The 24596-nt window shown below is 55.9% G+C and overlaps 1 protein-coding gene across 35 annotated transcripts in view; it reads left to right on the top strand.

The window, feature by feature from the left end:
- The window catches only part of EHMT1 (euchromatic histone lysine methyltransferase 1), a 106773-nt gene that overhangs the window by 23400 nt on the left and 58777 nt on the right, over positions 1-24596 (top strand). For 15 of the 35 annotated variants that reach the window (XR_014082932.1, XR_014082929.1, XR_014082931.1 and 12 more), the window contains 2 exons: positions 18155-18218; positions 22509-23065. Coding sequence is in view for 25 of the 35 variants with exons in the window: in XM_081593204.1 (XP_081449330.1) it covers positions 18155-18218; positions 22509-23065 (621 nt within the window). In the remaining 10 variants the exon portion in view is untranslated. Of the gene's footprint in view, positions 1-3802; positions 4194-18151; positions 18219-22508; positions 23066-24596 lie in introns of those variants that run through there. The other 20 variants (XR_014082937.1, XR_014082936.1, XR_014082928.1 and 17 more) reach the window with 3 other exon arrangements.

Here is a 24596-nt window from a genome sequence, read left to right as displayed (position 1 = left end):
GCTTTTGCAGGGTACTATTTTTTTTTTTTTAATATTAGTGACATGTTGAACTGGTAACATTTTGGATGTGTATTGGGTTAAATGACATTTATTTAAGTTGATTCCTCCTCTTTACACTTTTTAACAGGGCTGCTGGGGAATTTAAAGTTATCCTTGTTGGTCCTCCTGTGTTACTGTGGACAGTGTTGCCCTGGGCTGAGAACCTTTTAAGTTTGTCTTGACTTTGGTCCATCTTGGAAAAGAATCCTGCAGCCTGTGGGAGAAAGGCAGGTTAATTCTCCAGGGAGAGGGCCGGAGAGGAAGGGTTCCGAGTGGAGGGAGGGCCCGCGTGCCCCTGCAGGTGAGGGAGCCCAGTTTGGACAGGAGGTGGCAGCTGGGACGCGGGCAGAGCTGCGGGGCGTGTGGGGCCCTCCCGTCTGTGTCTGCGGCCCTGCCCAGCGCGTGTGCCGGGGCTGGGGGCTTTCAGTCCTGCTCTCTGACCCCGGGACAGAGGGGTTGGAACCGCAGGCACCCCAGCTGCTCTTCAGCCTGAACGTGCGTCGCCCTGGCTTCGAACATGAGGGCGTTTGTGCAGGCGCGCTGCTTGTTGCTGCTCGGTCCTTCAGTCGCGTCTGACTCTGCGACCCCATGGACTGCAGCCCACCAGGCTCCCCGTCCTTCACTGTTGCCCAGAGTTTGCTCAAGTTCATGTCCATTGAGTTCGCAATGCTATCTAACCATCTGATCCTCGGTCACCCTCTTCTCCTTTTGCCTTCAATCATTCCTAGCATCAGGGTTTTTTCCGATGAGTCGACTTTTTGCCTCAAATCAGGTGGCCAAAATATTGGAGCTTTAGCTTCAGCATCAGTCCTTCTGATGAATACTCAGGGTTGATTTCCTTTAGGATTGGCTGGTTTGTTCTCCCTGCAGTCCAAGGAACTCTCAAGAGTCTTCTCCAGCACCACAGTTCAAAAGCATTAATTCTTTGGTGCTCAACCTTCTTCATGGTCCAACTCTCTTGACCTTCCTGTAAATGAAATCCCAGTTTCTTAGACTTCATTCCACCTTTGCTGTTTCCAGGACCTCCCAGACCTGCCCTTTGAGCCTGTTCAAGCAGGACACCATTGACCTGGGTGTTGCCAACCCCCCTGGTTGGTCCTCAGCCTTCTTTACTGGCCTCTCAACAGCACGTGACATTCACATTCAAGAAGGAAGGAGTGATTATGTTTAGTCGCTCAGTTGTGTCCCACTCTTTGGGACCCCTTGGACTGCAGCACGCCAGGCTTCCCTGTACTTCACAATCTCCCGGAGTTTACTCAAACTCATGTCCATTGAGTCGGCGATGCCATCCAGCCATCTCGTCTTCTGTCGTCCCCTTCTCCTCCTGACTTCAATCTTCCCCAGCATCAGGCTCTTTTCTAGTGAGTCAGCCCTTCACATCAGGTGGCCAAAGTATTGGAGTTTCAGCTTCAGCATCAGTCCTTTGAATGAATATTCAGGACTGATTTCCTTTAGAATGGACTGGTTGGATCTCCTCGCAGTCCAAGGGACTCTCAAGAGTCTTCTCCAACACCACAGTTGAAAAGCATCAGTTCTTCAGTGCTCAGCCTTCTTTATGGTCCACCTCTCCCATCCACATGTGACTACTGGAAAAACCATAGCTTTTGAGTAGTTGGACCTTTGTCGGCAAAGTGATATCTCTGCTTTCTAATATGCTGCCTAGGTTGGTCATAGCTTTTCTTCTGAGGAGCAGGAATCTAATTTCATGACTGTAGTCACTGTCCACAGTGATTTTGGAGCCCAAGAAAATAAAGTCAGTCACTATTTCCATTGTTTCCCCATCTATTTACCATGAAGTGATGGGACTGGATGCCATGATCTTCGTTTTTGGAAGGTTGAGTTTTAAGCCAGCTTTTTCACTCTCCTCTTTCACTTTCATCAAGAGGCTCTTTAGTTCCTCTGCGCTTTCTGCCGTTAGGGTGGTGTCATCTGCATATCTGAGGTTATTGATATTTCTCCTGGCCGTCTTGATTCCAGCTTGTGCTTCATCCAGCCCGGCGTTTCATGTGATGTACTCTGCATATACGTTAAATAAGCAGGGTGACAATATACAACTTTGACATACTCTTCCCAATTTGGGACCAGTCCATTGCTCCATGTCCGATTCTAACTGTTCCTTCTTGACCTACATACAGGTTTTTAGTAATTGTGTACATTACAGATGAACCCAAATTTAAATTTCTTATGAAATTTGGGGAACAAAACAGATGGAACTCTACCAGTAGTCAATGTGGATGTTTGAATTCTGGGACTGGGGTTGACAGTGGCTTTTAAAATATTTTTTGGAATATAAGTTTTTTTAAAAAATAATGAACATTTATTAGTTTTACAGTAAAAGAAAAATTAATAGAAAGATGACCCTGGGTTGAATAATGCTCTGTAGAAACAAAGCTGCCCCAAGAGATGCATCAGGTCAGCCCTGCAGTGTGCGGACCCAGGCCTCACCCCTCACCCCCAGCCAGGCTGCACCAGCCGCCCTTCCTTCCCTGCATCCTCAGCACCAGCCCCTGCTCAGTCATCGTCCGTCCACTCAGGGAACACCATCTGCACCCCCTGTGGAGTGAGCAGCACAGCAGAGGGTCCAAGGCCCTGCCACAGCTGGCAGGTCCACTGTCCCCTGCCTTTTCCCCTCTCGCCCAGTCCTGAGCACAGAACATAGGTTCTGAGAGCGGCGGCGTGTAGGTGATGAGTGTGTAGGAGACGAGCATGCAGGAGATGAACTTGTAGAGGAGGCGAGTGTGCAGATGAGTGTGCAGAAGAGCGCAGATGAGAGTGCAAGAGATGAATGTGCAGGAGATGAGCGTGCAGACAAGTGTGCAGATGAGTGTGCTGAGTAGACGAGTGTGCAGATGAACATGCAGGAGATGAGCGTGCAGAAGAGCGCAGGAGGTGAGTGTGCAGGAGATGAGCGTGCAGGAGGCAAGTGGTGCTCTGTTAAGTCAGGAGGGCAACTTGTAAACATGTAAAGCAACACCATTCTTGTCTCTACTTTTTTGTTTTGAAAAGTGGTAGACTTCCCTGTGGCTCAGATGGTAGAAGCATCTGCCTACAATGCGGGAGACCCGGGTTCCATCCCTGGGTCGGGAAGATCCCCTGGAGAAGGAAGTGGCACCCCACTCCAGTACTCTTGCCTGGAAAATCCCATGGACGGAGGGGCCTGATAGGTTACAGTCCATGGGGTCGCAAAGAGTTGGACATGACTGAGCAACTTCACTTTATTTTTCATAAATATATTTATGTTAACATGTGGGTTTGTTGTTATTTTGAAAGAAAGTGGCGGACTGTCCCAGTTCTGATTTCTGATGTAGGAGGGAGTGGCTGTAACCCAGAGAGACAGGGAGAGACCCCCTGTGGCTGCTCCAAGCATGTGTCAGCTGGTCTGGGCCAAGCCGCTGAGAGTTGCTGGGGGGCGTGCTGGGACAACAGTGACCTCGCCCCCGCTGAGCCCGTTTCTCACAGGGCATTCGTTCTGATGGGAGCAAGCTCCGTGCTGCAGGCTTCACAGCGTGCACCTCCTTTGGTTTACTGTCTCAGCTGTGCTCAATCCTTCTGTCAGATGGGGATTTTGAAGGAAACTCAGCTGTGAATGTGTTTGTTTTTCCCATGTTATTTCAGTTCCATTATAGAGCAGTATTGTGGAAAGATTAGAAAAAAATCTCGAATCAGATTAGGAATATAGTCTTCTTCCAAGAACCTTTCTGATTGGAAGGAAAACGTAGTGAGTTTCTCTGGTGTTCTGCACGTGGCCTGCACTTCCGCGTCTCACCACCAGAGGGCGGCCTGTCCCGCCGAGCGGGGCTGTGGGTGGACCTCGCAGCCTTTCTGCGGGCGGCGCGGGTCCCGGTCCCCGTCGGCCTTTGAGCCAGTGCTCAGCAGGGGCCGGTCCTCCTCCCAGGAAGCTCGGGGCGCTCCTGCCCGTCAGAGGCTCGACCCGCCTCCGTCGGCCTGCGGGCGCCTGGCGGCCCTGCAGGGCCCTCCGGGGTGGACAGTGCGCCTCCCCGCCGGTGGTGTCTCGTGGGAGGCGCTTCCGGTCTGCGGCGGGGAGCCGGTGTCTCCTCCTTCCTGATGTGTAAATGCCATCCAGCCTTGGTTTCCCTCCCGTGTTCTGCAGGGAGTGTGGAGCGGGGCTGCGGGAGCCCCGGCCCCGGGAGGAGGTCAGTTACTGGACGCTCGTGCCGCCCGCTCTTCAGTGGGTTGAAAACTTTCTTCTCATTAAAACACTTGAAGGCCCTTCCTGTCACGTTAGTAACGGGGAGAAGCGTGCACCGGTGAGAGGAGAGGAAAGGACCCCGTTCCCGGGACTCTGGCTGTGCCCGCGGGAAGGAGCAGCTCTCGAGTGAGGCGGCGCTGCCCACCTGGTGCCCGCGAGCACCGTGGGGCCCAGGCTGACGCGGGTCCCTGGTGACTGTTCCTGGCGCCTGCAGTCATGCTGTCGGTCCAGCCCGAGACCTTCCTTGGTCTGCAAGAAGCAGTGGCCACAGAGGGGGGCACCCGCCAGGAGAGTCCTGGTGCGCTGGTCCTGGAGGCCGCAGAGCCGGGGTGGACGGGCGCTGGGTGCCATCTCCTTACAGGGCCGGTTTAGGAAGCAGCTTCTGAGTGTCTTCTGACACCAGGCAGGACTGCATTCTTGACAGGCGTCTGTCAGAGAGCGTGTGCTGGTGGTACCCTCCCAGCCCCTGGCGTCCAGTCCCCTCATTGCACAAGACGCAGCAGCAGTATCGTCCTTGGCAGAGAGCCCAGAATGCTCCCTGCCCCCATTCCGGAGCATCTCCTTTTGTTCCTTTGTTTTTCTGTCTCGTCTTAAAGAGCACGTGCAGGTCTGTGTGGTGCTGTGGGCTCTCCTTTGGGCGGTCTTTTTGTGACCGTATGACTTACCTCTTGATGTTACAGGCCTGCGTTTTGTAGTCTATCATCCTTTGAAATGTGTTCATCGAACAGTCTTGGGACACGTGTCATGGAACACATATGCTGGGGCAGTGTTAGGCTGGGTGCTAGGGCTTACCTGGTTACGTCCACTGTGTTTTCCGGGGTCTCCCTGTCCAGTGAGATAGGCAGAGTTGTGGTTCCTTGTGAGGCTCAGTGCAGAGCTGGACCTTTGTTGTGAAAGCTGAGCGAAGGACATGCAGCCCAAGACCAAGGGTCTGACCTGGGAGCTCTGAGTAGCTTGATGCCGTGGGTGGCACCTCAGGGCGTTTGGCAGGCTGATTTGGACCTGAAAATTGTTGGGCTGGACTAGGGGTCAGCAGACTTTCTCTGCCAAGGCCATCTGTGTGTGCTTATCATGGTTTCTGATACGTATGCTTTCTTATGTTTATAACTTATACATGCGAACACCATTCTTAGCTGCTGGAAGCACACAGATGGGCTTGACCTAGAGCTGGCCAGTGGCTGCTTTGGGATTCTCTGCTGTTAGATGTGAGCGTGAGCTCGTGGACGGTGGGAGCACTGGGTGTTTTGAGAAGATACAGGACAGTCACAGTTTTAGAAGATGACTTTTGAACTGCAGAGTAGATGTTAAGACTGAAGAGGGGCGAGACTGGAGTGAGAAAAGGAGTTAAGAGACTGTTCCCGCTACTAGTGACTTCAGGGGTTAAAATAAGAAGGGAGCAGTGTAGTCTGTGCGTGTGGAGGAGGCCTCGAGCTGGGTGACGGTGAGCAGGAGTGAGGCTTGACCGAGAGTCCTGCTTTTAACAGAAGTATCGATCTGGCTGCGTTGAGTCTTAGCTGTGGTGCAAGGGCGTGGTTGCTCCGAGGTGTGGGCGTTGAGCCTGGACTCCTCCTGCGCTGCTTGTGACTGCCGGCTGGCGGTGCCTTCGGTCCCTCGTGTGCGGCTGAGGCACTTGGGGAGGAGCTGGCCGTGGAGGGACTGGGTGTGTGTGGATGGGGCCAGGTGGCTCTCCGAAGCGGACACGGGTGTGCAGACTCCAGGACAGTCTGAAGTTTGCGAGTCGGTGGGCCCGGCTCCGGCCTGCCTGCGCCTTCAGGAATGGGGCCAGCCGGGGTGGGAGGGTGGCAGTCACGGGGTTTTAACAAAGAAGTAGCTGCCGCTGTTGTGAGGATCGGGAGAGGCGGAGCAGCAGGGGGGGTGCCAGGTGGGGTGCCTGGGCCAGCCGCGGCTCGGACCCGGGCCGTGGCGGGACCTCCCTTTGGACGGCTGGATTAGCAGGTGACTGTCTGGCTCACAGCAGTCTCTGCAGATGGCTCTATGATGCATTTGTGTGTGTGAAACAGGGAGACTGGCTGGTGTCCCCCGGCTTCAGGCCTTCTGCAGGCTCCTGGGGCTGGCGGAGAGGGTGGTGACCCCCCGGCCTGGGGCGGGCGGCAGGGCGAGATCCTGGGCGTGTCGCTGGACCCGGCGAGGCAGGCATGTGCGGTTCCGTTTCCATGCGGGTCTGTTCTGTTGCCTCTGGACCCCCGTGAAGAGTGCGTCTCCACCTCTAACAGACGTAGCCCGCGGGTCCCTGCGCTCCCTCCGTGAACTCACCACACGGCCCTGCGTCTCCCACTTTCTGTGGCCGGGCAGGTCTCGGCAACGCACATTAGGGGTCATGAAATTTCCACCTCTGTACTCGGAGCGTGTACTTTTTTTTTTTTTAGTGCAGTCATTTTAAACATAACTGCGGGTCATTTAGTGAAAGAAAGTGAAGGTGTTAGTCGGTCAGTCGTGTCCGACTCTTTGTGACCTCATGAACTATAGCCCGCCAGGCTCCTGTCCATGAGATTCTCCAGGTAAGAACATTGGAGTGGGTTGCCATGCCCTCCTCCAGGGGATCTTCCCCACCCAGGGATCACACCCAGGTCTCCCACATTGCAGGCAGCGCCTTTGCCGTCTGAGACCTAACAAAATTCACAGTAATTCATAGCATCTAACCATTTGAAGTGAAGAAAGCTGAGCGCTGCAGAATTGATGCTTTTGAACTGTGGTGTTGGAGAAAACTCTTTGAGAGTCCCTTGGACTGCAAGGAGATCCAACCAGTCCATCCTAAAGGAGATCAGTCCTGGGTGTTCATTGGAAGGACTGATGTTGAAGCTGAAACTCCAATACTTTGGCTACCTCATGCGAAGAGTTGACTCATTGGAAAGGACCCTGATGCTGGGTAGGATTGGGGGCAGGAGGAGAAGGGGACGACAGAGGATGAGATGGCTGGATGGCATCACCAACTCGATGGACATGGGTTTGGGTAAACTCCGGGAGCTGGTGATGGACAGGGAGGCCTGGCGTGCTGCGATTCATGGGGTCGCAGAGTCAGACAGGAGTGAGCGACTGAACTAAACTGAACTGAACCATTTGAAGATTTCCCTCCAGTCTTGTTGGAATGTCACTTTATGGTTGATTGGTTCAGATCAGTGTCCCAACACAGCCTGCACTTGCCAGGGGTTCTGTTCAGTCTGGAGCGTCGGCCTGGGGAGGGGCCTGAGTCAGCGGCCTTGTGGGGCGGGGGAAGACTCGCAGCCGGGAGAGTGGCCGTCTGCCCTTCGTCTGTGCCTCGGCTCTTTGCAACAGAGGCCGGCTGAGGGAAAGCCATCTGAGGGGAAGCCGCAGAGACAAGGGCCTGTCTGTTTCAGAGTCACCGAAATGCATTGTTCGTGGCCACTTTGGGTATTAATTGTGTTTTCCAAATTTAGGAACTCGCTTTTTTTTCTGTTAAGGGGAAAAACAGACAAAAGAGGGAAAAAACAATATGTGAGATGTTGATTCATTCTTTCTTTCCCCACTCTCTTGATAATTGGCTAGTGAAATTGATATGTGGTCAATAGTTTAAAATTAGGGGGTGCGGGTGGGTGGGTAGCAGTCTACATCTCGGAAGTTTCTTGGATGAAAGAAGCGTCCAGCTTTGAAAACCCGTCTGGTGCTCACAGCTCGCAGCCCAGCCAGCATTGTGCCTGCATGCTTCTCAGGGAGGAGGAGCCGCCGCTGGGCTGGACCCTGGGCGGAGCCCCTCGACTGGGCGGAGCCCCTCGACTGGGCCGCGCTCTGTTTGCGTGAGGGCACCTGAAGACCTGAGAGGGGGCTGCGTGATTCCTTTGTTTTTTTCTCTGAATTTTATTTGTCTGTGTTCTGTTCTCATATGAAGAATTATTTGATCAATATTCCTCTTTTTGTTTTAGGAGTATGATTTCATAGGGCAGAGAATATTGCCTTTTGAAAATGTAAATCACCATCTCAGAATATCAGAAACCCAGGGTCCTTCTGCCTCTCGCTGATTCTTACAGACTCAGTGGAGGGTAACCAGATTCAGGAAGTACGGCTGCAGGGTGCCCAGTTGCGTCTGAAGTCCAGGTGCTCACAGTGCTGAGACACGGCTTGTCATTCACCCAGCCTTCAGATACCGCTGGACGTCCCTGTGTTGGGCAGCTGGTAGTGCCTGCTGCCCTGGTGGCTGGACTTGCTCTTGGCTTTACACGTCAAGCATGGGATCGGATTCTGCCTCACCTCCTGGGATGCTTTTTTTCCCTCAGGGTTTGGTTTTTCCAGCAGTCATGCGCGGATGTGAGAGTTGGACCATAAAGAAGACCGAGTACCAGAGGACTGATGCTTTCGGCCTGTGGTGAGACTCCCGAGAGTCCCCTGGACCGCAGGGGGATCCAGCCAGTCCATCCTAAAGGAGACCAGTCCTGAGTGTTCACTGGAAGGACTGATGCTTTCGGCCCGTGGTGAGACTCCCGAGAGTCCCCTGGACCGCAGGGGATCCAGCCAGTCCATCCTAAAGGAGACCAGTCCTGAGTGTTCACTGGAAGGACTGATGCTGAAGCTGACGCTCCCATACCTTGGCCACCTGATGCGAAGAGCTGACTCACTGAAAAAGACCCTGATGCTGGGAAAGATTGAGGACGGGAGGAGAAGGGGACGGCAGAGGATGAGGTGGTTGGAGGGCATCACCGACTCAGCGGACGTGAGCTGGAGCAAACCCTGGGAGACAGCGCAGCACAGGGAAGCCTGGCGTGCTGTGGTCTGTGGGGCTGCAAAGAGGTGGACACGACTGAGCGACCGCACATGACTGTGTGTCGAAATCTGCCCGCTGGCGTTTAAGGGAGAAACGTCAGTTTTCTGTCTTCTTCTCCAGCCACTTCAGTGCCTTAGGTAGGGTGTGACACGGATGTCCCGCAGGGTAGAGTGTGGTCTCCTGGGAGAGGACGTCAGGCCCAGCGCGAGGCGGGCGCGTGTGGGGTGGCTCTGCCTGCCCACCCTTCCCAAGGGGCGCGCTGCTCGCGCTCCGCGCTGGTCCCCCTGGGCGGGCTTCGTCCGCCTCCCTGGTGCCTTTCAGCCAGGTCTGACGGGGGTTGTGGTGGAGGCGTGAAGAGGTTGGATGAGGGTCTGGATAGGCTGGTGGAGGGGCTCTTACTAGGGCAGTTCAGGCATCGTGGGTGCCAGCTCCAGGTCTGATGGGGGTTGTGTTGGAGGCTTGAAGAGGTTGGATGAGCGTCTGGATAGGCTGGTGGAGGGGCTCTTACTAGGGCAGTTCAGGCATCGTGGGTGCCAGCTCCAGGTTTATTGTCAGAAGCGGCAGGTCACCGTGTGAGAGCCAGGTGCGGGGCTGAGCCTGCAGCGCTTGACCGAGGATGCGGCTGGGCCCGCCTCCTTTCCTGGGGCCCAGAGGGAGTGCACTCGGTGCAGAGTCAGGGGCTCTGACGGTGGACGCAGGGCTGCGTCTCAGGCCTCCGGAGACCCTGCCTCTGTGAACGCGGCGGCCTTGGTTCAGCCGCTCCACCCCGCCCTCAGGACCCCAGTCCCCCTCTCAGGCTCGCCACTGCTTCCACCCTGTAGCTGTCTGCTTATTTGCAAGTTTGTGTGTAAAGGGCTCTTTGACTGAAAGAAGCCCGAGAATCCTGCAAGTCCCAGGCCCTGAGAAGATCCATTTTCAGTCTGGGTTTGGGAGTTAGGTGTGAGTCTGCTCCCAGAGGTCCTGGAGGCTGGGCAGACGTGCTCGGGGCGGGGGGAGCAGCCCTGGGGAGGGGCTGTCTTTGTGGAACCGCCGCGTCTTGGCGGTGCTGGGAGTCGAGCGCCTGGGTGCCGGGGGCACACCCGGGGGCACACACGGCTGCCTGCTGGCGCCTGTGCCCTCTTCCCTGCTCTCAGGCTTCCCTCTTCCCTGCTCTCAGGCTTGTGGCTTTGGCGAACCGGAAGCTCCGACGCTGCGGACGAGCTCGCAGGTCTGGGTTCCCGGTGGCTGTGCAGGTTTGCCTCTGGGTTCTGTCTGTCTCCCAAGGAGGAGGGAAGGAGCTAGGGTCCCTCCCCTGGGACGCGCGGGTCTCCGCCGGAGGTGGGGCAGGTGAGCAGGGGCGGGGCCATGTGGATGGAGGGGAGGAAAGCGGGGGGGGGGGGGGGCGGCGGCTTGTCTGCAGTGGGGCTCCTCTCCTCCCGAGACTGGGGCACCGGGTTCCAGGCCCGTGGGGCCAGGGTCACAGGGTGTGGGGAAGCCGTGTCCCGTCAGTGACAAGGCCTGAGGGAAAGTTTAGAGGCTTTCATTGGAAGGTCTTCCAGGAAAAAGGTCAGGGTTTGGGAAACGCGTGAGCCACCGGCAGACCTTCACCCGGGTTACTTCTGTGGTCTCTGCACAGAGACAGTGGCCTTTTGGGTTCTGACGTCCGTGGCCATATTGACTTGGTCGGAGCCTGAACTGCTGGATGGTTGTTCATTTGTGTGAGTGTGTTTCACTCCCTTAAAACCAGGTCAGTCAGTTCAGTTCAGTCGCTCAGTCATGTCCAACTCTTTCTGACCCCGTGGACTGCAGCACGCCAGGCTTCCCTGTCCATCATCATCTTCCAGAGCTTGCTCAAACTCATGCCCATTGAGTCGGTGATGCCAACCAACCATCTCATTCTGTATTGCCCCCTTTTCTTGCCCTCAGTCTTTTCCAGCATCAGGGTCTATTTCCAGTGAATCAGCTCTTCACATCAGGTGTCCAAAGAATTGTAGCTTCAGCTTCAGCATCAGTCCTTCCAATGAATATTCAAGGTTGATGTTTTTTAAGGATTGACTGGTTTGATCTCCTTGCTGTCCAAGGGATTCTCAAGAGTCTTCTGCAACACCACAGTTCAAAAGCATCAATTCTTTGGCGCTCAGCTTTCTTTATGGTCCAACTCTCACATCCGTGGAGAAGGAAATGGCAGCCCACTCCAGTATTCTTGCCTGGAGAATCCCATGGACAGAGGAGCCTGGTAGGCTATAGTCCATGGGATCGCAAAGAGTCAGACCTGACTGAGAGACGATACCTCACATCCATACGTGACTACTGGAAAAACCATAGCTTTGACTAGATGGACTTTTGTTGGCAAAGTAATGTTTCTGCTTTTTATGGTCATAGCTTTTCTTCCAAGGAGCAAGCATCTTTTAATTTCATGGCTGCATTCACCATCTACAGTGATTTTGGAGCCCGAGAAACTAAAGTCTGTCACTGTTGCCATTGTTTCCCCGTCTGTGTGCGTGAAGTGATGGGACTGGATGCTGTGATCTTAGTTTTTTGAATGTTGAGTTTTAAGCCAGCTTTTTCACTCTCCTCTTTAACTTTCATCAAGAGGCTCTTTAGTTCCTCTTCGCTTTCTGCCATAAGGGTGGTGTCATCTGCATATCTGAGGTTATTGATATTTCTACCAGCAATCCTGATTCCAGCTTGTGCTTCATCCAGCCCGGCGTTTCACATGATATACTCTGCATTATAAATTAAATAAGCAGGGTGACATTTTACAGCCTTGACATACTCCTTTCCCAGTTTGGAACCATTCCATTGCTCCATGTCTGATTCTAACTGTTACTTCTTGACCTGCATACAGATTTCTCAGGAGGTTGGTAAGGTGGTCTGGTATTCTCATCTCTTTAAGAATTTTCCACAGTTTGTTGTGATCCGCACAAAGGCTTTGGCGTAGTCAAGAAAGCAGAAGTAGATGTTTTTCTGGAACTCTCTTGCTTTTTTGATGATCCAGCAGATGTTAGCAATTTGATCTCTGGTTCCTCTGCCTTTTCTAAATCCAGCTTGAACATCTGGAAGTTCTTGGTTCACGTACTGTTGAAGCCTCACTTGGAGAATTTTGAGCATTACTTTGCTAGCGTGTGAGATGAGTGCAGTTGTGTGGTAGTTTGAGCATTCTTTGGCACTGCCTTTCTTTGGGATTGGAGTGAAAACTGACCTTTTCCAGTCCTGTGGCCACTGCTGAGTTTTCCAAATTTCCTGGCATAGTGAGTGCAGCACTTTCACCGCATCATTTTTTAGAGTTTGAAATAGCTCAAGTGGAATTCCATCACCTCCACTAGCTTTGTTTGTAGTGATTCTTCCTAAGGCCCGCTTGACTTTGCACTCCAGGATGTCTGGCTCTGTGAGTGACCATGCCTTCGTGGTTATCTGGATCATTAAGATCTTTTTTGTACAGTTCTTCTGTGTATTCTTGCCACCTCTTCTTGAAATCTTCTGCTTCTGTTAGGTCCAATAAGGTAGATGATTATAAATGGAGAAGTCCTAATTGAAAGTCAGATCATAGCTCAAAACTTTGTTTTAACCCATCATTTTGTTTTGCTTCTATCTGGGAGACAGGATGACTTGCCAGGCTAGACAAGGTTGAGAGAAGTGAAATCATTTCTTTTCTGTGAGCTTGCGACTAAGTACTGCTCTTCCTTTTTATGCAAAACTGGCCGCTGGCGGCCTGAGTTTTAAAGGCGCAGTGGCATTAGAGGAGAGGCTCGGAACAGGCTTTGTTAGACAGAGGCTTGTGCAGACATCTCAGGCCCAGAGAGTATTTGTTTTCTCTGGAGCATCTCTTTATATTCATCTGATGAGCTAGTTTGTCCTTCATTGGAGAACCCCTAGCACCTCAGGCTCCAGCCCCGGGAGGACTCTTGCCCTCCCGTAGCCGTGCCCTGCGGGGGCTCCACACTTGGTCCTGGCCCTGCCCACCTGCCTGCCCGTCCTCTCTCCCGCCTCCCCCGTGCGTGCCCCTTCTGCCCTGTGCCCCCAGCAGCAGTGCTTGGGCTTTAAGTGGAGACAGGAGTGTAGCTGAGATTAGCGCTTGCCCAGGCCTGGCTCGTCGTGCATGTCAGTGGGTTCCTGAATGCCCTCGGGTAGATGCAGGATAAAACAGGCTCACTCTGGCAGTATTAGCAGGTGTGTTACGTAATATTCTTAAAACAGACTTTTTTGGGGGGGAGTTATGAACCTTAATTTTGTGGGCAGGTGTGGATGGTGGTGACGGGAGGCAGGTGGTTTGTGCTGAGTCCGTGGGAGGACTGGGCCCTGTCCACTCTGGTTCATCTCCAGACGCCCCGTTCTCGCCAGCGAGGACTCGGGGCCCAGAGGTGGCGTCAGTGGTGGGACTGCAGTGAGGATGAGCTCGGTCACTAAGGATCACTCGGTGCCACCGTCCTGACTCCTGCTAAGGTGCCGACAGCACAGCTCTGGCACCGTCGGTGAATCGGGCAGGTGAGGTCCCAGAAGGACCTCCTGGAAGGGCCTTGGGGCCCCCGAGGCCTCCTGTTTGAGGGATGGTTGACGGGAGTGGGTGGTGGGCGCTGGGATGCGATGGGCTGAGCGGTACCGGAGTCTGTCTGCGTGGGGCCACGGTTGGAGATGAGGCGTGGTCCCACCCCGCCCTCAGGGGATGGTGAGATTTCGGGGTCCTGGGCTGAGACACCTGGACACCCGCCCTACCTGGTGGGGTGGGTCATGGTGACGTTACTGAGAGGCGTAGTCAAGGAAGTTCCTGGGAGGTGATGCCTCAAGTCAGGTGCTGACGTCGGGGCAGGGGGTGAGTTGTGTGAGTGAGGCCGGGCAGGAAAGTGTTTCTTACAGCCTAGACCCTGCGGGTCAGGACCCATGCGCGGGCTCAGTGCTGGTCCTGGGTGTCCAGAGGCCAGCTCCCCCTGGGGGCCTGACTGGGCGCCGCCTCCCCCAGCCGAGTGTCGCCACAGCTTCTCGTCCCAACTCCGGAAAAGCAGACTTTGTAAGCCCCGTGCTGACTGAGGTGGAAGCAGCCGTGTCCCCCGGGCCCGCGGCCCCCGCGGCCCCCACCCCGCCAGTGGCTCTGCGTCTTGGTCCTGCGCTTTCCGGGACGCGGGTCCCTCAGGCGCTCTGGGGCCTGTGTGTGTGCCCGCAGTCCCAGCCCCCATCGACACGGGGTGCAGGCGCGGCAGGCGGAGGAGCCCCCATACACGCGGGTGCGGTGTGAGTGCCAGGCTCCCTGGGCTGTGGGCCCCTCGTGGGGCGCTGGCTCCTTCACCCCCGGCCGCCCCCGGGGGCAGGGGTCCCGCCCTCAGCTGCAGGAGCCGTGGCCTCAGCACGCCGGGGGTCCTGGGGACAGAGAGGCCTGCACTCCTGCTGCGAGTCCTTGCTGCCGCCTCCGCCCTTCGTGCTCGGCTTTGGCCTGTGTGCCCGCAGTGCACGGCCTGCTTCTCGTCTGAAGACTTTCCTAGCTTCTTTTTACAACAGTTTATTTTGAAATAATTTCAAACATACAGAGAAGTTCCAAGGTTCGCACAGTGATGTCTTTACCCGTCTGTCTTCACCAAACTCCACTGTGTTCTTCACATGTGGCCTCGTGTGAACACACCCACACGCACACGTGTGTAGCTTGTCTCCTCGGAGCTGCTCAGAGTCAAGACCGCAGACAAGGACATTCCTCTTGAATGACCATCAGAATATGATGGTGCAGCTGTCTGGTCTGCATACAGCTGTCAGTTAATCTCACGTGAACCCAGCACCCGGTCGCTGTGCGTGCAGCCGTGCGGTCACATGAGGACATGCTCGTGGTGCCCGGTCGTTCCTGTGCTTACAGCCATCTCGTGGTCACGCGTGGTTCCGTGTGGACACAACGCTGGTCACTGTGCATACGTTCAGTCATCTTGTCACATGTGGTCACGCGTGGACCCAGCCCCCAGTCACAGTTGTTACATCATCACACGTGCTCACACGGTGGATGCGGCACCCAGTCACTGTGTGTATAGTCTCGTGGTCACACGTGGGCACACGTGGGCACGGCATGCGGTCACTGTGTGTACAGTCATGTTGTCACATGGACACAGTACCTGTCACTGTATGTACAGGCATCACGTCATAACACGTGGTCACCCCGGGACACGGCACCCCGGTCATTGCACCCACAGTGGTCATGTGGGCACGGCGTCTGGTCACCGTGTGTCCGGCCGTCCCGGGGTCACACGCAGAGGTGGGTCCCGGTCACTGTGCGCAGACGCGGCTGTCCCGTGGTCACACGCAGAGGTGGGGCCCGGTTGCCATGCGCAGACACAGCTGTCCCGTGGTCACACGCAGAGATGGGGCTCGCTCGCTGTGCGCAGACGCGGCCGTCCTGTGGTCACATGCAGAGGTGGGGCCCGGTCGTCATATGTCCGGCCGTCATGGTATCCCCTCAGAGGTTTCGTGCTCTGGCCGGGGACTTTAGGGATCTCCTGGCTCCTCTGGTCTCCAGCTCCCGGTCTTCCTAATCCAAGGGCCTGCGCTGCTTTCCAGAAGCCTCGGTTTGGGGTGTCAGGAGACCGGAGACCTTCCCCTTTGTCTGTGATGACCCAGCACGAGGAGACCCTGCAGGTGTCCCTGGTACTCGAGGACTGTCTTGCGGGAGATGCTGTGAGATTCAGAGAGGTCGTGTTTCTTGTGAAGCTCCAGCTTCTGCCCCCAGCCTGCTCCGCCTTCAGTGGTTGGAATCTCGAGTGTGTCCCTGTTGGATTGTCAGCTGCTACTCGTGTTGCCGACTGATGGACACGAGTCTGAGCAGGCTCCAGGGCTTCGTGATGGGCATGGAGGCCCGGCATGCTGCAGGCCATGGGGTCACAGGGTCGGCCATGGCTGAGCTGATTCGTTCATCAGTGCTGGTGTTCACTCACCATAGTTCCCGTCATTACTCATTCTGACGCTCAGATGAATGATGCCCGGGAGCGGCATCCCGCCAGTCTGTCCTGGCTCTTGGACACGTCCCACCATCTTTCGGTGCTTCCCTCTGGGATTAGCCCAAGGTTCTGAGCTACTCTAGTGCCTCGGCTGCCCCAGCCAGTCCTCTCCGCTGTGAGCCTCGTCCTCTCCGTGGAGGCAGCACGTGGGAGTGTTTCTGCGCTGCTGGAGCGCCTCTGGAGGCGCCCAGGAGCCCTGGGGTGGGCTGAGGCTCCTCCTGCAGAGCAGGTCCGGGCTCACCCACTAGCTCTCTCTGTGGGGATTGTCACGGCCTCTGCCTGGAGGGGAGCCAGCCGGCCTCAGATCTCAGCCAGTCCTGCTTGGGTCGGGTTTTGTCATGGTTTGGGCTGGGTGTTCCCTGAGTGCGTGCGCTGACGGGGCAGGGGGCTGGCTGTGTGCCTGGTGGGGGCCGTCGGGGAACAGGTGTGGCTGCGTGAGGGGGTGCGGCTGGGCCTCCTGCGGTAGCGGGGTCCGGGGCTGGGGGCCAGCCTCAGGGTGAGGAGCAGGGGCCCAGGGAGTGGAGGTCGGGGCCGGGGGCCGGGGGTCGAGGTGCGGAGCAGGGGCGGGGGGGGGCAGAGCCTGCGCTGTGCTGTTCACCGAGAAGGCTGGTTCTCCGTGATGAGGAGGGCGTGTCAGGCCTGCCCGTCAGGACGTGCTCCCGCCTCTGGGGGGAGGCCTGGGGCCTCTCAGGGTTCCTTGGTGCCTGGCCACGCTCCAGCTTCCTAACTGTGGACGGGGCGTGCGGCTGGCCAGGGCCAGCAGACCAGGCTGTGTCGTCCAGCCCCTGAATGGGGGGGTACAGGCTATAGAGAGCTGGAGAAGACCCCCCGCCGCCAGCTGCCCGCCCCCCCGCAGCGGTGCACCCCTGCTTCTAACCTCACAGCCCCCACACTCTTGCTAAAGTTCATCTGTCTCTTCACCCCAACTGGAACACAGCTCTAAGGACTTACCTAAAGGAGACCCCCCGTGGCTTTGAGCACAGAGGTCTCTGTCCCGTCTCGTCTGTTGCTGTTCATAGGCTTCTGGTGATGGGACACCCACTGTCCCTGGGCCTGTGGCCTGGCCCCTGCAGTGCGCTGAGGCCTCCCTTGGACTGGCGTCGCTGGCCCAGGACAGGTGCTTAGGAGCGGGGCCGGCCTCCAGGCCCCTGTGGCCATGGACTGAGCAGGCTCCTGGAACGAGCACCCTGCGGCCAGCTGGGAGGGGCTCTCCACCCAGGTGCCAGCAGCTGTGGTCGGGGGGCCAGGACTCGGCAGTGCTGCCGAGCCCCCCGTGTGTGTGCACGTGACTCATAAAACAGCTGGTCTTAGGTCCCTAGGGGGTCCTCAGGGACCCCAGGGTCCCCCACTTTGACAACCCCTGGGTTTCAGAGCACTGGTCAGGCCACACAGGGAGCCTGGGAGTGGGGGGTGTGGCCTTTCTGGGCCCTCGGGCCTGGGGTGGCGGAGTCTGCTGGCAGGGCCTCCTGGAGGTGCGGGAAGGAGGGTGTCGGGTCGGGGGTCCGCTTGGAGGGTGCAGCTCCTGGGGTGCCAGGTCGCCATGAGGAGGGCTCAGGAGGAGCGTTTCTTCCGAGCGTGTTTTCTGAAGTCGCCCCAGCCTCGGCGGTGTGGCGGTAGTTACGCCGTGAGACTTGCAGCCTCTCGGGTGGATGCCTGCAGGGTCCGGGTGAGCTGCCCGCTTAAGGGCATGTGTGTTTATGTTTATTCTCTAACCAGATACTTACCTTCCTGAAGACAAGAATTATGTCTTGAAATCCTTGCAAAAGGTCTTGTTTAATTCACACCTCTGTATGGTAGACTCGGATACTTGGTGGTTCAGATTATTATTGAATTTTCTTGATTTATCCCTTCCTCTAACTTTTCTGTAGGTGGTTGGACATTTCAAATACTTAGATGAATTACTGTCAGCAGCAGAATGCATTTGGAAATAAACTGTAGCATTCCGTAACAGAAAACATTGGTGATTTTAGTTCTTACCTGTGTGATTTTAGTGGTTTAAGCCACGTGTGTTTTTATTAATAGATGGCCCCCAATGCAGTTGCCGTGGAGTTTCCCGGGCCTGTTATGAGCAGCGGCCTCTTCCCTTGCAGCCTGTGTCGTGGGTGTCCTCACGGGCCTGAGGGGCCCTGTCCCTGTCCTTGGTGGGCTGGTTCTGATGTGGGTGCGCCGCCCGTAGGCCGGGGTCCTTCTGGCGGAGCGCGGCTGACGACTGCTTCTCTTCAGCAGGCGGTTCCGGCGAAGGCGGAGACCAAGCAGGACTGCGGCCTGGGAGCCGAGCTGCCGAGCGAAGGTAAGGGTGTTGGGGCCGCGCCCGTGCGTCGCCTCCGCGGGCCTGCGAGGCGGTCCCGTGAGCCGGGTACTGGGCTCCTGGTCCCCGGGCGCCGGGGCTAGCGGGGGCGGCACAAGGTGCACGTCCTGGAGCCCCTCCGAGCTGCCTGGTGGCGGAGGGGGCCTGGGGAGGGGCTGGTGCCTGGGGAGCCCCTGGCCGCCCTGCGTGGAGCCGGCCTGGATGTGGGCTGGGACTGACCGTGGGAGGTGAGCCCGCTGTCCTACCCAAGCGTGCTGGTGGCCCCCCTGAGAGCAGCGTCCTGGCGGGACGGCGCCACCCAGGGCCCGCTGCACTGCTGCCCCGGATGTCTGCCCGCCTCTCAGCTGGCAAGGAGACCAGCGTGGGGCTGAGGTCAGCCGAGCTCGCGGGGTCAGACGCTCAGCCGGGCCCTGGCCTCTGAGGGCACGCAGACTCTGGGCCGAGCCTGCTGTGTGTGGGCGGCCGCTCCGCCGGGCGCACGCTGGGCCATCTGGGCAGACACTGCAGGAGACGGGGGCTGTTGTCCTGTGGGGGCCCGGGCACTCGGTACGGCGACCCTGAGCCTCCAAGGACGAGGCCTCAGGTGGCCTGCTGGTGGGGAACCCCGTGTGCCGCAGGCTGGCGGCCACGTTCACATCCGTCTTGAGCTGTGACGGGAACCCCGGCGGCCCCGCTCCCTCCCAGGCAGCATCTGTGTCACCTTTCACACCCATGGGGTCCTCTTCTGTGACCGCGCGTGCACACCCGAGGAGGACTGTGGGTGATGCCGAGTGTGGGCCCTGGCTCGGCTGGTGGCAGGCAGCCTCACTCTGGGAGAAAGGACCCAGGGGCCCAGGCCACAGGGCAGGGTCGTCTTGCCTAAGTGTGGGTAGCAGCATGTGATCACAAAGCGTCAGATTCCAGGAGAGCTCTGGGGGCTCTGGGGCGGGGTGGGGTGGGGTGGGGTGGGGTGGGGTGGGGGGGTGGGGGCCTTGCTGCCCAAGACTGTCTTGGAGCCCCATCCCTCCCGGGTCGGAAGCCCGTGCTGGGGGCCAGCTTGTGTCTGCCTTCTGTCCCTGGTGCCTGGCTGGTGCTGATGGATGGACGTCCGTGGCCCTGCCCTGCTCACTGCCTCACTCCGCACCTGGGGCTGCAGCCCACAGCCCCTCGCTGCTGTCCCCGGCCACCCACACACTGCCCTGCTGCCTCTCTGCTCCCGCGCGGGAGCCCTGGAGCCCTGCCTCAGCGTGCTCCGGCACTCAGCTTTCCTCTCCCTGACACGCTGCCGTCCGTGGGCTCCTCCCCGCTCTCCGCCCTCCTAGGCCTTTTTCGAAAGAACTTGAGGGTGAGTGCTGCCAGGTGCTGGGCTCCTCCACACATGTGGCCCCTGAGCCCAGCCCTTGGCCCCTCCCAGGAGCCTCCAGACTGGTTGCCGTGGCGGCTGCCCTGTGTCCATCCCCAGCAGCTCTGGCTCGTGGGTACTGTCTTTCTGATCCCAGCCGGCCTGGTTTTGATGTGTATTTCCCTGTTGACTGGTGATGCTGAGCATTTCTTCGTGTGCTTATTAGCCATCTGTATATCTTTACAGAAATGTCAGTTCAGATCCTTTGCCCATAAAATTGGTTATTCATTAAAAATTTATTTTTTAATTGAAGGGTAATTGCTTTACAGAATTTTGTTGTTTTCTGTCAAACCTCAACATGAATCAGCCATAGGTATCCATCTGTCCCCTCCCTTTTGAACCTGCCTCCCCTCTCCCTCTGCATCCCACCCCTCTAGGTTGGTACAGAGCCCCTGTTTGAGTTCTCTGAGCCATACAGCAAATTCCTATTGGCTATCTATTTTCCATATGGTAATGTAAGTTTCCATGTTACTCTCTCCATACATCTCACCCTCTCCTCCCCCTCCCCATGTCTGTAAGTCTATTTTCTATGTCTGTTTCTCCACTGCTGCCCTGTAAGTAAATTCTTTAGTACCATTTTCTAGATTCTGTATATATGTGTTAGAATTTGTCTTTCTCTTTCTGACTCACTTCACTCTGTATAATAGGCTCTAGGTTCATCCACCTCATTAAAACTGACTCAGATGTGTTCCATTTTATGGCTGGGTAATATTCCATTGTGTATATGTACGACAGCTTCTTTATCCATTCATCTGTCTGTGGACATCTAGGTTGCTTCCATGTTCTAGCTATTGTAAATAGTGCTGCAATGAACAATGGGATACATATGTCTTTTTCAATTTTGGTTTCCTCAGGGTATATGCTTAGGAGTGGGATTGCTGGGTCATATGCTGGGCTATTGATTTTTATTGATGAATTGTCAGAAGTTTTTCAAAATACGTTTTAGATACAAGTTCCTTATCAAATGACTGATTTGCAAATACTGCCTTCCAATCTGTACTTTGGCCACATGATACGCAGAGGATAAAATGGGTCCATAGCATTATCAGCTCAATGGACGTGAGTTTGAGCAAACTCTGGGAGATAGGAAAGGACAGGGGAGTCTGGTGTGCTGTGGTCCATGGAGTCGCCAAGAGTCAGACACGACTTAGCGACTGAACAACAACAGTCTGTAGGTTATATTTTCACTTTCTTGACTGTGTTCTTGGAAGCACAAAATAAATCCAGTTTATCTGTTTTTCTTTGGTTGCTTGTGCTTTTGTTGTAGCATCTAAGGAACCATTGCTTAATAGAAAGTCTTAAAGATTTATGCCTGTGTTTTCTTCTTATAGTTAGATCTCGGATGCACTTTCAGTGAATTTTTGTATATGGTGTGAGTCAGGGTCTGACTTCCTCCCTTGGCAAGTGGGGGCGTTTGTCCCAGAAACCCTCCTTTCTGACTGGCTGTCAGCACCCGGCCCGGGGTGGCTGTGCTCCGGGCCCCGTGACCGCCTGCATCCGCATCCTCCTTGGTGCTTCCACTTCCCATTTCTTCACTCTTCTTTTTCACAGTTTCCTTTACTGTCTGTGAAAAGTTATTTTCCCCGCACATTTTAGAATAAGGTTATGAAGTTCCTCAATATACTGATTGGAACTTCAATTAGGGTGTCATTGAACGTAGAGAGTTAATTTGAGGTGACTTGCATCTTGTGTTTTTGCCATCTCCATAGAGGCCTTGCATGATCGTGGTTAAATTTTATATCCTACTTTATAGATTTCTGCTTTTGTGAATACTATCTTATTTTTTCTCATGTTTCCCCCAGAGTTAAGGCTGGCGTAGAAAAGTGTCCTTGTTATTTGCCCTTGATTTCCAGTCTGGCAGCCTCTCTGCGCCTGTTTGACACGCCCATGCGCCCCGGGCGTGCGGGAGAGCTCGCCCCTTGTTGTCAGGCCTCTTACTTCATCTCTGCTCTTGGGGGGCCACCTGAGACCCCACTCTTGTGTGAACCTTAGTGGTGTTAATAGATGTCCTGACGTTGTTTCTGATGTTACATGGAATTCATGTAACGTTTCTGAATAAGTATATGTTTGCAGGAGATTGGCACATGGACTTCTCCAAGCTAAGTAGGTTTTCACCTATTCTGTTTTGCTGAGGATTAAAAAAAATATTAATAGCCATTTATTGATTTATTGATTCAGATAGTACTTATTGCACTTATGTTTCTGTGCTCAGGCTATAGTAGTGAACATGGACCTCGCCGCAGGGGCCAGTGCTGCTGTGATGGAGTTGTGGAGGGGCTGTGTTGTAACCCGGGGACTGGGCTGGTGGGCGGTGGGCTCCTGGACACGACCGTTGTCCCCTGCACCCAGTACTGTAACTGTGGACTTTCTCCTGCTGGCGGCAAGTATGATTCCTGTTTATCAAGCTGTGGAGGAGATGAGCTTCAGAGACCAGAAGTTTGTCAGTCAGTTCAGTCTGACTGACAGACTGAACGCATCCCGTTTTCTTTAGGTCTGTTCTTGGGCAGCTGCTCCGGAGGCCTTGTTTTCTGTCTGAATGCTCCCCAGTTTTGTTTTATAGCAGTGACTTTGTTCCTGGAGGATACTAAATCTGGGTCCTGTTTGAAGCCTTTTAAGAAGTACTTCACAGACAAGTGGGTGTTTGTTTCAAGGACCGCGGCCCCGCCCACTCCTTGGTGGGGGCTTGGGGCAGACTGCCCTCCCTCCCGGGGACAGGTCGTCCCCTACTTCGTCAAGGCACCGTTGAGACAGTGGCTGTGAAGTGCTTTGTATTTAGTCCGTCTGAAGTCAGCTGTTTGTCCGTGAAGTAAAGACAGTTTCCTGTGAGCACAGCAGTGGGGCTCTGTCGGGGTCACAGGTGGGCACCCCTGACTCTCGTTCTCTTTCTGCAGGGTCACCCATGGCTGCTGATGACGGCTCAGCGGAACAGCAGGGAGGGGAGGCCCCGGTGGCTGCAGACGGGGAGACCCACGGGTCCTGTGACCAGAACGATGCCAGCGGCCACGCGGCTGCTGTGAAGCACCCTCAGGAGAGCACGCGAGGCAGCCCGCAGGAAGGGGCCGGCCCAGGGGCCCGGATCGCGGAGAACGGGATTTTGGACAGAGACCCCGAGCTGGGGAAGCAGAACCACATCCGCTCTGATGGCTTCCCTCAGAGTCCTGTTGTCGGGAGCAACGGCTACTTCCTTGGCAAGGCCCCCTTGTCTGAGCCGCCACTGCGGGTGGCCAGCGCGCTGGCTTCCTCCCTGCCTGGCCACGCGGCGAAGACCCTCCCTGGCGGGGCTGGCAAAGGGAGGACTCCCGGTGCTTTTCCCCAGCCGCCGGCTGCTGTGCCAGCCAAGCCTGGGGAGGGCAGCAAGGACACAGAGGACAAGAAGGCCCCGGCCCCGGGCGCCGACGTCAAGGTCCACAGGGCTCGGAAGACCATGCCGAAGTCCATCCCGGGCCTGGTAACACGTCCCTGTTGGGAGGGCCTCTCCTGTCTGTCTGCTCTTGGTTTTGTGTTTGGACGGCAGGTGGACGTCTCTGCGCAGAGGGGAGAGGCTGGGAAGAGGGGGTCATTCGCCAGGGTCGCCAGCTGGGTCCCTGCGGACGATGGCCAGCCTGTCTTCTGGGCTTCCCTTGGTGTGCCCAGCCCCCGGGTTCCTCCTTGCCCTCTTTGGGAGCCACCTTCTTGGGAGGCTCAGCACCCACCTGTGTCACTGGGGAGCAAGCGGCGGGGCGGCGGTTAGCTCCGGAGCTGCTTAGCTGTCTGCTCCCAGGGGTGAGGGCTGCACCCTGGAGTTTCTTGGGCGAGTCACCTGCGGGGGCGCGAGGGCCTTCCCTGGGCCCCTGCGGCCTGATAACACCCCTGAGGCTGAGGGTTCTGCCTCGTCCCCAGCTCCCCTGCTCCAGCACCTCCTCCCCGAGCCCCGCCCCTGCATCGAGTCCCGGCCCTTCAGCCCCTTATTACCACGTCCACCTCCGTCCTGTGTCCCCAACACTTAGGTCTTGCTGGCCTTTCACGTGTTGATGTTTTCCATTTTGACAGTTTTTTCTTTTTTCATATCCAGTGTGTCTGATTAGATTTTAGAGGATGAGCTGGTTGGATGGCATCACTGACTCGATGGACATGGGTTTGGGTAAACTCCGGGAGTTGGTGATGGACAGGGAGGCCTGGCGTGCTGTGATTCATGGGGTCGCAAAAAGTCAGACACGACTGAGCGACTGAACTGAACTGAACTAATGTTCTTAATTATATTTTTGTTTTATCCTTCAAAAGATAGTTACAAATCTTCTGTGGTCTTGGTCGAAACTGCTGTTTCCTCACATAGGGTTCTGTTTGGACTTGGCGTGTCTTATTTGGGTGATTTTCCCCTGAAACACCTTTTCTACCAGGAGCGAGCTCATCTTTGGGCTATGGCTCCCTGTCGCCTGACCCGTCCCCTGCCTGCTGAGACTGTGGGCTGGAGGTGTGGGAGCTGGACCGCTGCCCATGCAGTGGCTGGCCCTGGCATGGCTTCTACCTTTTGCAGTATTTTTTTGTATATGCCAAAACTTAAAGAACTTTTAAATAACTATTCACAGGAAGCCACACAGGTGGTGCAGAGACCCCATGACCCCTACCCAGGGCACAACACTGGGTTTACGTGCCCACCTGGCACCACGAGGCCCCCTCTGTGGCCACCCCACCATCCCATCCCCCATATCTGTTGAATGTCATTTCAGATGTCCATAACATGGGATTATGGAACTTGGGGGCTTTCTTGTCTCATTCTGCACCTCCGACCTCCGCAGGCTGTGTCTGCGGGGCCCTCCTTTGTGCGTTGACAAGTTGTGTGTGTTGTGTAATGCTCTCCCATCCAGGGGTGTTTGGGGGGTCTTCAGTTTGGGGCCGTTCCATTAAAGCTATGCTACACATTCGTGCACATTTTCGTTTGGACCAAAGTCCTTGTTCTCTGTGAGAGTTTGGGTGTGTACCCTTGTCAGGGGTTTTCACTT

The sequence above is a fragment of the Giraffa tippelskirchi genome, chromosome 4, assembly GCF_054371585.1.
Source record: "Giraffa tippelskirchi isolate mGirTip1 chromosome 4, T2T-mGirTip1v1.2.pri, whole genome shotgun sequence".
NCBI classification, from domain to species: Eukaryota; Metazoa; Chordata; class Mammalia; order Artiodactyla; family Giraffidae; genus Giraffa; species Giraffa tippelskirchi.
The sequence above is the reverse complement of the archived record's forward strand: the minus strand, read 5'-3'. Positions and strand labels throughout refer to the sequence as shown.